The 13,097-nt window shown below is 36.9% G+C and overlaps 3 protein-coding genes across 12 annotated transcripts in view; 1 reads left to right on the top strand and 2 right to left on the bottom strand.

Annotated features, from left to right (window-relative positions):
* Positions 1-13,097, top strand: part of LOC117572799 (SH3 and multiple ankyrin repeat domains protein 1) — a 77,849-nt gene that overhangs the window by 31,021 nt on the left and 33,731 nt on the right. For 9 of the 10 annotated variants that reach the window (XM_052005982.1, XM_052005973.1, XM_052005980.1 and 6 more), the window contains exons 2-3: positions 2,416-2,483; positions 8,919-9,404. In XM_052005982.1, coding sequence (XP_051861942.1) covers positions 9,228-9,404 — 177 coding nt within the window. In that variant the 5' untranslated portion in view covers positions 2,416-2,483; positions 8,919-9,227. The remainder of the gene's footprint in view (positions 1-2,415; positions 2,484-8,918; positions 9,405-13,097) is intronic. The other variant, XM_052005975.1, reaches the window with a different exon arrangement.
* Positions 9,646-10,421, bottom strand: LOC117572797 (uncharacterized). Its single transcript, XM_034255902.2, has 3 exons — positions 10,059-10,421; positions 9,877-10,000; positions 9,646-9,821 (listed from the first exon to the last, which is right to left on the bottom strand). The coding sequence occupies exons 1-3, from the start codon at positions 10,323-10,325 to the stop codon at positions 9,727-9,729; spliced, it is 486 nt and encodes a 161-aa protein (XP_034111793.1). The 5' UTR covers positions 10,326-10,421; the 3' UTR covers positions 9,646-9,726.
* On the bottom strand, positions 10,463-11,902 carry LOC117572800 (uncharacterized). Its single transcript, XM_052005991.1, has 7 exons — positions 11,697-11,902; positions 11,534-11,640; positions 11,345-11,478; positions 11,002-11,287; positions 10,856-10,947; positions 10,667-10,802; positions 10,463-10,608 (listed from the first exon to the last, which is right to left on the bottom strand). The coding sequence occupies exons 4-7, from the start codon at positions 11,123-11,125 to the stop codon at positions 10,526-10,528; spliced, it is 435 nt and encodes a 144-aa protein (XP_051861951.1). The 5' UTR covers positions 11,126-11,287; positions 11,345-11,478; positions 11,534-11,640; positions 11,697-11,902; the 3' UTR covers positions 10,463-10,525.

A 13,097-nucleotide genomic window follows, 5' to 3' on the forward strand; every position in this document is an offset into this window, starting at 1 on the left:
TCGGTATATTTTTAAGTAAAAACATAAAAACGTAAATATTCAAGTTACCTTCTTGACTTCATACATTTCATATATTTTAAGTAACATCGCAAATACATAAAACAAATATAGAAGTCACTCACTCGTTGCACTCAAGCCAAATCTCTTTGCTAATGTGTTTGTCATAAGTTTGGGAGATACCATAGATCATATAAGAATCTTTTGCAAGTGAAATCTCCGAGATTGCTGAACTCGACACCATGCCAAAAGGGGCTTAAGGCCGGGCATAAATCTTGGTCAGCATCAAGCAAACAACTCGCTGCATTAAAAATTCATTTATAATGGCCATAATGTTGTGTGAGAGGATCTGAGAGGTTTTTACCGTTTCGGTCTTATGCTGCTGCCATATGAGTCGTCGATGCCATATGCCATATGAGGTTGATGAAGAAACATAAGCGGCTTAAGTTGAGGCCCAAATGCAAAACTGCGTAATCAAATGCATGTAATTTGAGTTTAATGAGTGTCAAAGTTATTAAAAATCATTTGTTGGCCACTTTTGGTTAGCCATGATGCTAGAGACAACAGTCAACAGCCTCAAACTCAGCCTCAGTCTCTGTCTTGTTGAGAGGCAGCTTCGAATTGCGCTGCTCGTTCAAGCCATTAAAGGCAAAGTTATCAAAAAAAAAACCGTTTAGAGCCTTTTTGCTAACCCGTTTTTGGCAGTCATTGCAGCTTAATTACACACATATGTGCAGTCTCCATGTGTTAATGTGGTTGGGTGTGCGTGTGTGCGATTGTGTGATGTGTGATGTGTGTGAGTGCTGAAATTGCTGTTAATTATTATCAAGTTGCTGAGGCTGTTAAGTGGACTAAGCAGCGCAGCTTGTGGCAGACACGTTTTTTATTTGTGCCTTGTAAAACACAAGATGCCACATTAAACAACAACGACAATTTACATAACACACGAATCCTCTCTCCTCTCGCCACCGCCCTCTTCTTTTCTAACAAAATTGAGTGATTAGCGCAAATGCAAAACACGAAAAGCTTTAAGTTTAAGCCTCCCAAAAATGAATCTCAAATGGCACTGAGCGAAGTCTGTTATAGAGTTGTTTGGTGTCAACTACAACAAAGGCGACAACAACCACAATGATTATAGCAACACACAAAACGCCAATGTGTCTGTGAATGAGGAAAAACCTCGCTACACGAATGATCTATACTCTGTATTAACAAAATTCAAATTGTTTAATCGCAGGCTATTTACATACTCGAATATAATCGTGTAATTTGCATAAATGAAGCATTCATTTACGTTTTTGTTATACTTTGTGGAGATTTGTAAGATAGTTTGTTTTTCTGAATACGGTACTATATACCTATAATTAGTATACATCGTTAGTTCAACTATTGTATTGCCATTGATGGATTAAGATGCATAATTATGCAACCAATTTGTAAAATTAAATATGGATTATTTAGTGTCGTTTAAATGCAATCAAATACATCTCTAGGCAAAAGCGTAAAAGTATTACATTTCTTTTTTTGGGAATTGAAGACAAAGTTAAGCCTAATAATTTTTTTTATTTATACATAATAAATAAATTATTATAAATAAGAAATAAGAATACAAATCTAATTTATGTTTTACAGTATTTAATAATTTATGTATGCATTAAAACCATATTCTGATCATCAAGTCACATTGCTTTTGCAAGCATAAGTGAGAACTAAGAAAGTATGACCATACAGCTTGGTTGAATAATAATGCGGTCAGGAATACAGTCACATTATTACGCTTATTTTGTCATAAAGGTTAAAGGTTTCCAAAGAGTCAGGAATCAAAACAATTCTAATATTTTAAAGTATGTAGTAGAGTATTGTAGAGTATTTAAATTGCCCACAAGTGTCTGTTGGTGTGTTAATGTTGCTCATTGTTGTTGTTGTAGTAGCGCGAAAATTTGTTGGCTATCAATTGGCATGCAACTTTTTGCTATAACTGTGGGCGTCACAAGTTGAACGCTGAACGCTCAATGCTGCATGCAGCACGTAGCACGTATTGTGTACGTAACCACCCACAGTTGTACGCAGCAATGAGTTATGTTATAAGGGGGGAGGAGTTGCAGAGTGAGGTAGAGGTAGAGGTAGCAGATGTAGGAGTGTTTGGTGGCACACTCTTCTATGTCCATTGATTTGGTTTGTGCTGCGTCTGCTGTTCACATGGCGTATGATTGATGGCCCTGCAGCGAGTCGCAAAATATGAAATTAGCCTGGCTTCAAAATTGCTGGCGTAATAAATTGCGTTTATCGAGGAAAATTGGCAGGCAAAATATTTGCACGTTAAACAGAAATTAAGGAACTGCATCAACTTGCGTTTTAATCTTTTCTCTCTCTCTCTCTCTCTCTCTCTCTCTCTCTCTCTCTTTTTCTCATCTACAGCATTTTGTTTTGATGATGTGCAACACCGTTTGAGCAGCACTGCCTTGGAACTGGCCCAGAGGCAAGGGGTAAGTTGAGAGCGAGTAAAAGACATTTTTTCGCTGCATATTTAAATAGCTTTTGACTTCATTTATTATTTAAGTTTTTATGCATGTTTTTGTCTTAGCTACCTAGTGTGCGGAGTGTTACGAGTGTGAGAGTGTGAGTCTCATCACACTGTGTGTGATGTGTCTCCTTCTCCGTTTGCTACCTGGCCTGCATTCAAACCGGTCGAATCAGTCTCTCGCATTTGCATAGAGTTTTGTTCTTTTTTAATCGCCGCTTTAATTTATTTTCATTGATTGCAACAACATGGCAACAACAACAACAGCAACAGCAACAACATCAAATCGCTGAATCTGTCGCTGACTTAATACTGCGATTTGTGTGCAATGACGTAATTCAGTTGCTGAAATTAGTTGGAAATTTGTTAAGTATCGTTAAAGTCATTCAGTTGGTCTGTCATTCTTCGAATGAATCCATTAAAGTTGTGGAATTGAATTGCGTTTGCATTTGCAATTGCACTCACAACTGATTTATGTGTAAATTTAGTGAGTATTTAATATGGTATTGAGTGTAAAGTGTAGTAGATAAAATGTTTCTGTTCGAGATTTATTAGAAGTTGCACAAACAAAAGTCGAAACAATTTCAATCAAATAAATGCCAAAAAAAAAAAAAACAAAACAAAGTTCTTTTTACCTTTTGGCATGCTCTTCGTTTATTTGTTTGCGGGCTTTGTTCTATAGCATTTACCTTTACTTTACTTTAGAACAGGAAGTTGGTTTGTGGTTGAGGCGTTCAGTTTTAGTTTGATTTCCAGCGTAATTTGCTGTGGTTCCTGACTCAACTCTATTCAATTCAATGCTATCCAACCTCAGTATCCCTCAGATATCACATGCAGCTAGACAATGGAACAGTCAATGATGATGATGATGCAGATGGTGAGTGAGTGACAGCCCCAGGGAGCTCCGCTGACGGCCACATAAAAGGGTTAAGGGCAAGCGTTCGGGTAGTTCGTATGTATCTCTCTCTCTCTCTCAATGTCTGTGTGGCCACTTGGGTCAGAGTTAATTTTCTTATTGTATTAGTCTCTATTCTCTGCAGTTTGTTTGGCATATAATGATGCCACTTGATTGAAAATGAACGTGACTGGAAAACAAGTTTTCGGACTTTTTCTTTTTGATACTACTGCTGTTGTTAGCTCCGCTCTGCTGTTGCTTTATTATTGTTGTTTCCTCTCTTGGGCTGCCTTGAGCAACAAAATACAGAAAAAGAAGAATATACCAGAAACAAAATAGTTGAATAAATTTGACAAGAAACTTTGACATTGCCATAAACTATTTCTGTGACATGTTTTGCAGCTCTCTACGTTGTTTACAGCACACAAATTCCTCCGTTCCATTCCCGCCTTTGAGAACTACTCCTGGTCTCAAAGACTCCAAGGATGCCTAAGAGTTTTAGGCACTCGTTCGTTGGAGTTTAGTTGAAATACGCTTAGCTTAATTCTATTTAATATTATTTAATTAAAGCGCACGTCTAGCAACGTGGAATGCCGAAGGATTAAGACCTAAGGACTATGTGTCTGCACCGCAGTCTCTTCCATGTTTGCTAACGGTATGTGCGCATTTCCGTTTGCGGTGCACAGTGTAAAACTTGATGAACGTTACTAAACTTGACCAATGGAATTCCCTTATTTTTAGCGCATTCTTGTGGTTTCACTGTGCAGCGAATAGAGAGAAAAATAGCCGGAATTTATGAAGTTGTGGGCGCGGAATTTGTTCTGTTCGCTTTTTGTGCAGTTTGCCAATTCGCTGCTGCGTTGCCTGGGCGAATTACTTTGCAGCATCCAACAATGATGTGGTTACTCCTCAACCAAATTAAAACCCATTTCGTATCTCCACAGCTGAAAATCACAGTGCCTCAGATTGAGTAAGGCCATTAAAATGACAAAAGTAATTTGGCTTAAAGCGCTACGCAATTTAAATTCACTAATTCAACTATTTGTCTGAATGTGAATGAATATATCCATGAGAGCGACTGACATTTTACATAGAGGCTCAGATAGGTCAAGTTGATAGATAGATAGTTTGTTTTTATTGAAAAAAACAAACAATGCGAACGCAGTATTATCACGAACATATACATAGTATACTAAAATATTATTATATATGCCGAAAGCTATATTTGGGATATAAATGTACTGTAATATAAATATATACTGTACAGTACAAATATTCAAAATTTTTAACCAAAGTAACTAAGACCTGCCAGCTTAAATAATAAAATTGTCAACAAATGGTAAATGGAGATAGAAGTAATGGGTATAAAAATCCGTTCGTTGCAGCACATTTAAAGCTTTAACTTTGAAGCCTGGCGTTGCTTTAGTTTCAGCCTTCGCTTAATGGAACATTGGAGCACTCGACACGTCACACTCTTGTGTGTGTTGCTTGCAATATTCTTCAGCAAAATTTCGACGGCTGTCAGAACGCGTATACGCCAAGTGTCACAAATACTTAGGCTAAACTGGCAGCCAGAAATTCAAGCAGCAGCATCAGCAGCGGCAGCACTTGAGTGCATCGAGCTCAGCGGTTACCCAAGGAGACAAAAAATGTTTGGCACTTTTGCAGTGAGAGTATTTTCTGGCCAGATTGACCCACTTAACTGTTGTGCATGTGTTAGGTTGTGTTTATGAGCCATTTGCCTGCCTCCCCACCACTCCCCCTTTGACTTGCCTCTAATTGGATGTTCGATGTCAGTTCAGAAGAGCAAATAACTGTCAAACAAGACGAGACGAGACGCGACAGACGTAGCATGAACATAACATAGTTTGCTTTGAGCGAGGGAGTGAAATTTATGTTGCGCCACCTGGCGGTCGAAATTGTTGCTTTGACAGCACCACACACACACACACGCACACACATACATATTTGCACACACAACACACGCAACTGACAGCTGTCAAGCGTGGAGCGTGCAAAGGAAACAATTCAATGGGCGATTTGGGGTGGAGGATAATTGTCCAAGCATAAATTTTGATTTGCTTTCGCATGTCAGAGCAAAGGTCAAGCATAATTTTTCAATCAAGCACGCCGAGGGAGGCGTTAAAATGGATATTTCAAAATTATTTGTTTTAAGTGAAAAATCACCGCACTTTGTTCGCATGCAAATTGCTGTAATCTTTTGTTTGCTGGCTGTAGTTGGCTTGGCTTAGCTTGGCTTTTGCGCTATTAATAAATCAGAGCAGCATATGGCGCACAACAATTTAAATGGCAATTAATAACATTGGCAAAGTGTGTGCCAGATTCATTGAGACTGCAGAACGGAGCTTAGGATGGCAGAAGTTTTAAGGCAAAAGCCAAGAACTTTTCCAATTAAAGACGATTGGCTGTAAAAAAAGCGCAGCACCAACTTTGTGTCGAATAAATCTCTCGAAGATTCATTGAGAGAATTTCAATTATATTGAAACGCTGTTGCCATTGGCTTCGTTTCCGTTTGTCTTTTGTTGTCGACTACGATAAGACAGCGCGTTAAGAGATTACGCCCGAGCATAGATATGATAAGCATTACCTTACTCTTTTCTTCATTTTTTATTAAGTTGAATGACCATGTGGCGTATGCGTAATGTGGTGATATGCTGCTAATTAAAATGATTGAAACCCAAATTGTATGCGTATTGTTATCAAATGTTATCACACAACACTCAGTCCCTCAGTGCGTTATCCATTAATGCCAATACCTAGGCCACGACGACGAAGTTGTTGAAAAGTCTTCCGATAATTTTCACTAGTTGTTGCTTTCGTTGTCGTATCTTTGATTGACAGCCAGGTGGCAGGTAGGTGGCCAAGGTTTTCAGTCATCCGTCCACTTGTTCAGCTCAAGTTGAAGTTTATTTAATTTATGTATTTCGGTAAATGTACGCAGTTTTTTGACCGTGACATCTTTACAATTATCGCATTTTCATTTGCTTTCGAGTGTGCTCTAAGTACTTGAGGTGAAGGTTCATGTAAAAGTGTTCTTTGTTCAATATTTTGTTTGATTGATATTGATTAAGAGTAGACTATTTTCCGTTTCGTACCTCTAGAGTAGTCATCAATTGACCAGCAACATTTTATATGCTTTTTGTCAATTAGTTTTATCAAACGATCTAAAACAGCCGACAATTTATATGCCAGATTATAAATATTTCAGATTGTGGTTTCTCAAAATAACTATATTTCCTTTATAATAATTCTTGATAGAGATGAAAGCTTATCAAAGTATATTTTACGATTTCAGAAGAGCAAATTTGACATGTGTGTATCTCAAATATTTTTGTTCATGTGCGGAATAACCAGTTCCTTTATACTTTAACACTGATATCAATCATTTCAATTATTAATAGATTCCTTCCCATACAGATTTAGATGTTTGTAAATATTTAACCGAATGTATAGGTGGGAAGTGAAAGTTCTGTGACCCATTCGACCAGTGTCTAAATCTTATCAATGTTTTATTTATGATTTTAGAAGAGCCAACTTGACATGTGCGCAACTCAAATATTTGGGTAGAAGTTGGGAGTTTTAGTACAATAACTATAGTTCATACGATTCCTGAAAATTTTGTTGCAATCAGATAAAAATTGTAGAAGTTATTGAAGAAATACTTTGGTATGGACAAAAACGTCACTTACTACGGGGTTTACTTACTTTGGCTTATAATCTGGTATATTTTTCACTCTAAGGTATATTATAAGTGTAGTACTATATTTTAGCACTTTGTGTTATATCTATTTGGTATATTTTAAAATATTATTGCACTGATTTGCCTTTATTCAAAATGGTCGAGTGCACTCGGCCGTAGCTTTTTTAATTGTTGACACTGATATCATCTTCTGATATCTTTGCAATTATTAATAGATTCCTTCGCATACAAATTTTCTTATTTACAAACATCTAACGTACGTATATTTTGAAAGTGTGAAACTTCGTTGACCATTCGACAAGTGTCTAAAGCTTATCAATGTATATTTTATGATTTTAGAAGAGCAAATTTGACGTGTGTGTATCTCAAATATCACGTTGAAGTCTGGAATAACAGGTTTCTTTATATTTTAGTACTGATATCTATCTTTGCACGTTAATTATTAACACATTTTTCGCATAAAGATTCATTTACACAGCATACAAATATACATATATTTTGAAAGTGTGAAACTTCTTTAACCGATTCGACAAGTGTCTAAACACCTGTCTGACACAGTTCATGTTACTTTCTTGCTTTGCCTAACGATCTCACTTGCTGTTCGAGTTGTTGACACCTCAATCACCCGCAATTGCAATCTATGTGACGCCCCCATCTAAAAACTTAGTAGCTAGTTAATATAATAAACATGGCTGCAATAAAAAGTAAGACTTTTTGCAGAATTAACGGCATACATGAGTTGGCCCCTCTCGCCACACATTTCGATTGACGATGACATAAAAACATTCTCCAATTTTTTAGTTTTCGATTTTTTGTGTTTTTTTTTTAGGTTAGCGTGTGAATTTAATTTGTGTATAATTGCAATGGCTGCAACTGCGACTGCAGAGTTGGAGTTGCTGCAGACTTCAGCTATAAAATGTCAATATCAGAGAGTAATCAACTGCAGCAACTGCAACAGCAACAAATGTTTTTATGTGCCAACTTTTTTGCTCGCCTTGACAATTTATGGGGAAGTGTCTGTGCAACTGACACAATGACAGCGCCCGATCGACAAACCGAATGACTTACTGCCTGACTGACTGCCTGACTGACTGACTGACTGACAGACTGATGGAACGGACTGCGTTGTTCAAAGTGGTTTTGGTGCGTAGGCCGAGCGAGGGAGCACGCTGTGGCACGGGGTTAACCAAGTAATCCAATTTACAAATTACGTTTTGTAATACAAAGTCGACTCGCTAAAAACTTGTTTTAATTTGAGTGTGTGGTTACATTACCAGAGGCTTACACATCCAGAAAGCGGTAGATGAGAGAAGAGAACAAGAGGAAATGCCAAGATCGCAGCAGATGAGTTATGTGACTGCTAGTTATGGGTAAAAAAAAAGCAAATATATAACCATATATAATATAAGCTGTGTCAAAAATATATCGATATACCATATATACCTTTCGGTATATTTCGGTAAAGTTTGAGTGTAGTAGTATATTGCTTTCTGTATATTTTAATAATATGTCGGTAATTTATTGGTATATATTGATATACCAAATATTGCTTTTGGTATATTTCAATACTATCAATAGTATCACGTTTGCCCTGTTTTGTTTTTATCCAAATATAATTTTGTTTGCCTTGGCAATCGTATTTTTATTTTACATTTATTATTTAATTTTAATATTTTTTTTAAATTTTTTATTTTTAATAATATATACATATGAATATAGTTATGTATTTAAGTAAATTTACTACTCAATCTAATGCTATTTCAAACAATTGTCTTTAATTTCAGCATGATGCACATTCCACTTGTAAATCTCTCCATTCAAGGAAAAGTTCACAAGGAAATGTTAAAGCTACAGGCAACTGCCAGCTCAATTAAATAAATGCGCAATTGACAAAAGTTCTTTTGAAAATACCACAAACTTTGTACAAAGCAAAAAAGAAGAGAAACAACAAAATCGATTAGCTTAAAAGCGAAAATCCCTATACACTAAATTTAGGGAATTTACTTTGTAGTTGTGACACTGTCACAACAAAAGCCGCCAAAATTACGACGTATCACCCACCCACGCCCAAAGTCAAACAGAACCCGGCCAACATGGACAACACGTCCGGGCCGGGTGCGTTTGACGATGAGCCGCCGCCAGAGCCCCGAGACGGGTGGCTACTGGTGCGCATCCATGTGCCGGAGCTGAATGTTTACAAGTGTCTGCAGTTCCCATCGGAGCGTCTGGTCTGGGATGTCAAACAGCAAGTGCTCGCCTCACTGCCAAAGGTGAGTTGAACTTTCTCTCTCTCTCTCCATTTCAGTATTGCCCCTTCCAACTGAAAGCCAATTACCCTACTGTATAATGTATATGTGTGTGTATAAATAGATCAGCCTGCATGTCACGCATTGTGCATGACCCTAAAAACTATAACCCGAATTCGTTTATCTAGAACAATCTCTGGAAATGAAGCGATAAATTAATTGTCGTCTCTTATAACTAGTTAATATAAAGAAATATTCCGGTCTCTCACTTGCACAATTTACCATATATATTTAGCCCGGAAGAACATCAATTGGTTTGAAGAGATCAAAAATCTAATGATTGATCTCAAATATAAGTTTGTTGCGGCAGATCTTCGTCATACGCATAGCGCAGTTCGGTGAAATAGGAGTAGATCACGATCCATGCGTAGATAAGAACAACTATGAAAGGTATAGATGATGAGATGAGGGTCAAATCAATTCCCTTTCCACTTACCAATTGTAATTACAAATAGAGTTATTATAATCCAAACGAAGGAATACAATATCATGGCCATAACGTGGGCGAAAATATAGAACGGTGTTAACGCCAGAAATGGTACGAAAAGCAGCTCGTTGTTCTAAATTTGTAAATTTGTTAATTAGTTTGTAGGTAGAGTGAGCACTTTCAAAACTCACATTGTGCACTCCGATGCAAACCATTGCAGACGCAATGATGCCAAAAAAGGAGAAGACCATTGTTGTCTTTGGGGCAGCCGGGGGCCCCTTTGTCTCTCGCATATACTCATTGGGGAAGATGCATTCCATCATGAAGGCACTGCCCAGGCAAAGATAGATGAACCATGTCAGGAATACGCATCCCAGCAATAAGGTGCCAGTACGCAGAGAGAAGCAGAAACAGCACTTATTTAGCAGCTTTACAAAGTACTTGCAGCGACAGGCCATCTTGAGAGTTTAAAGAGTTTTCTGGATTCGAACTGCTCGAAATTTAGTAATAAACTAAAACACTTAAATGTCAGAGATGAAATCTAGCAGATGTTGTGTTGAGTTGGAATAAAATAATGAATGTAAAACTAGCTTGCTTTGATGAATAACTTTTTATTAGTATTAAAAATACGTTTAGTTTAACTTCGGTACGATTTTGATTAAATTTGAACGGCTTCGGTCGCTAGCGATCGAAGAAGACGATAAAAGGAGCTAACAATAATCAGAGCATAAAGCATAGATACTGAGAATATTTGATACATTAGATACAGTAAGAACTAGAATGACATCGAGATATTTACCCAATATACAACACTCAATTATAATGATGACTAACAGGGGATGGTAAATCGCAACATCTAAAATGGTCAACACCACATACGCTATGAATATGATGAGAAAGTCTATTAGCCAGACCAAGACAAAGCATCGATTTTCCTAGAATATACATTTCTACATATAAAGTTTTAATTATTTATCTATGTACAGACCTTATAAGAACCATAGATTAACATCAATGAAGAGATGACGCCTGATGTTAGAAGAGCTGCTTGAAGCACATCCCATTTTTGGCTCTTAGCGCCTGAGTAGTCGAGTATGGAAAGTAGTTTTGATATTTCTCTGATTAATCACTTACATATAAAAATTGACTGTTGACCATGAACGGACATCTCGGTAAAGAAGAAGCCCAGGTACAAGGTGCCAATGATTTCAGAAGCAGTTCGAAGTGGCACACAAAAACAGCAGCGCCGAAGGAACATATTACAAGCAAGTCTTTATGATAGAAAATTAAGATAATTTACTTCCAATTTAGACAGTTATTTCCACACATAAAATATATATAAAATAATTTTGAAATTATTTGATGTAGAGTAAAGCAATCAGGAATGATAGTGCAATTATCCAAAAGTAAATGTAAATGGCTGAAAAATAAATATTTATTCAATTGTAACATTATCATTGATCATATTTCCACTTACCTAGTGTAAAGACCATAAAAATTATTAAAAATATTGGCGCATAATTATAAATGACCACAAAGAGTGTGAGCAGCATGCTGAGGATGTGAATACAAACTAGCAATAGCCAAGGGATTACGAAAGAATGGAATCTCCTATAACGAATAAATAATTATAATATAATCTTGTGTTTACCAATAAATATAATACCTGAAATGTGCCATAGATTAGAGAGCATGTACTCAACAGTAACACTATTGATCCAATGAAGATCCGCAATTGAACATTACTGTTTAAGTATTCATTCAACATGGCCTCTGCATGAATAAGAGTTGATAAAATGCTTTGCAGTTCAATTGATTTGATCTCTTACCTGGTAATTGATTTGTCAAAAAGAGAGCCATAGTAAATGCGGAAAGACCGTACATCAATGCAGTTGATATGGCTATGATAAAGCATCCCTTCTTCAGGGTAAAGAAATAGCAGCAGCTAGTTAACATTTTGAAAAGATTTCTTTATAAATTTATTTAAAAATATTACTGAAAATTATGACATAGTTTGCTTAAATTAAAATGAATACAAAATCTTTATTGCAATTTAATGAATATATATAAGTTGTCTTCAATATTTTATGACTCCAAAAAGGTCGAAAGCACATTTTTGAATACCGATATCAGCAAAAATTTTACTTCCGTTCAAGCAATGAACAATTGAACTTAACTTATGCGTTTAGAAAGTCTATTAATATAGTTTTGGTTGAAAGGGCTTTTCATGTCCTGATTTACCGCTACCGCTTGGACTTTCATTTGGCTAGAAATATAACAAAATTTATGCCGATTGATGCATTGTGCCCGTAGCTGCCACGTGCCCAAATGCAGACACACCCATGACTAAAACGAAAACAAGTTGCAAGCGTGCAATTTCAATTTGAAGTTCAATGCAAAGCCAATTTCCGCGATTACTGCAAATGTCAAGTTGCAAGTCGTGCCATTCGCCTTGCCATAGAAATCGTGACGATCAAGTCGAAAAGATATTGACAATTGAATGACTGTCAAGCCACGAAAAACAGGCGAAAAGTAAAAGAAAATCTTTTAGAGTTTAAAGTGCGCCCTAAAGGGTCGAAAAACTTTTGATCAAAGACTTCAAAGCTCTGCTGCTCTGCAAATGTTCATTGGCTAATTTAATAAGAATTTTATGAACAAATCGTTGCCGAAACACTGTCAAAGTTGATTGGCTATTGGAGCACAGACCACACCCATTGCAATTCCAATGCGAGTATCAACGACCTCTCTGTCAAAATGTGAGCTGAAAAAAACGACCTCCAGCTAATTGCATGGCCCGGTCCGGTCCACAGTACATACGCTCGCCCCGGTCAACATAACAAGTGACAGCAACAATTACAACAGCAACCAGCAGGCGTTGCTCTAGAGATTGTTGGTCAACACGTTGTGGCACTGGGGGGGAAATAGGGGAATAGGGGTTGCTCACTTTTGGGTGTCTGTGTCAAGTGTATGCGAACGAATACGTATACTTAATGCAGAGTTTTGGGTTTTTCCTGGGAACCAAGTGCAGCTTTTGCATAACAGTTGTGTCGGTGTCCAGTTCAATGAGTATTGAATGTTATTCGAAACTAGTGATGGCATACTTTAAACGATTATTTTGTTTCCTGTAACTATTCAATTCTTTAGAAAAGTGGTGTCTATTAATATCATACTTTATCAATAATTCGGATAACATTATATTTAAGAATATCGAACATACTTGTATGAAAATC

Source organism: Drosophila albomicans, chromosome 3 (assembly GCF_009650485.2).
Source record: "Drosophila albomicans strain 15112-1751.03 chromosome 3, ASM965048v2, whole genome shotgun sequence".
NCBI classification, from domain to species: domain Eukaryota; kingdom Metazoa; phylum Arthropoda; class Insecta; order Diptera; family Drosophilidae; genus Drosophila; species Drosophila albomicans.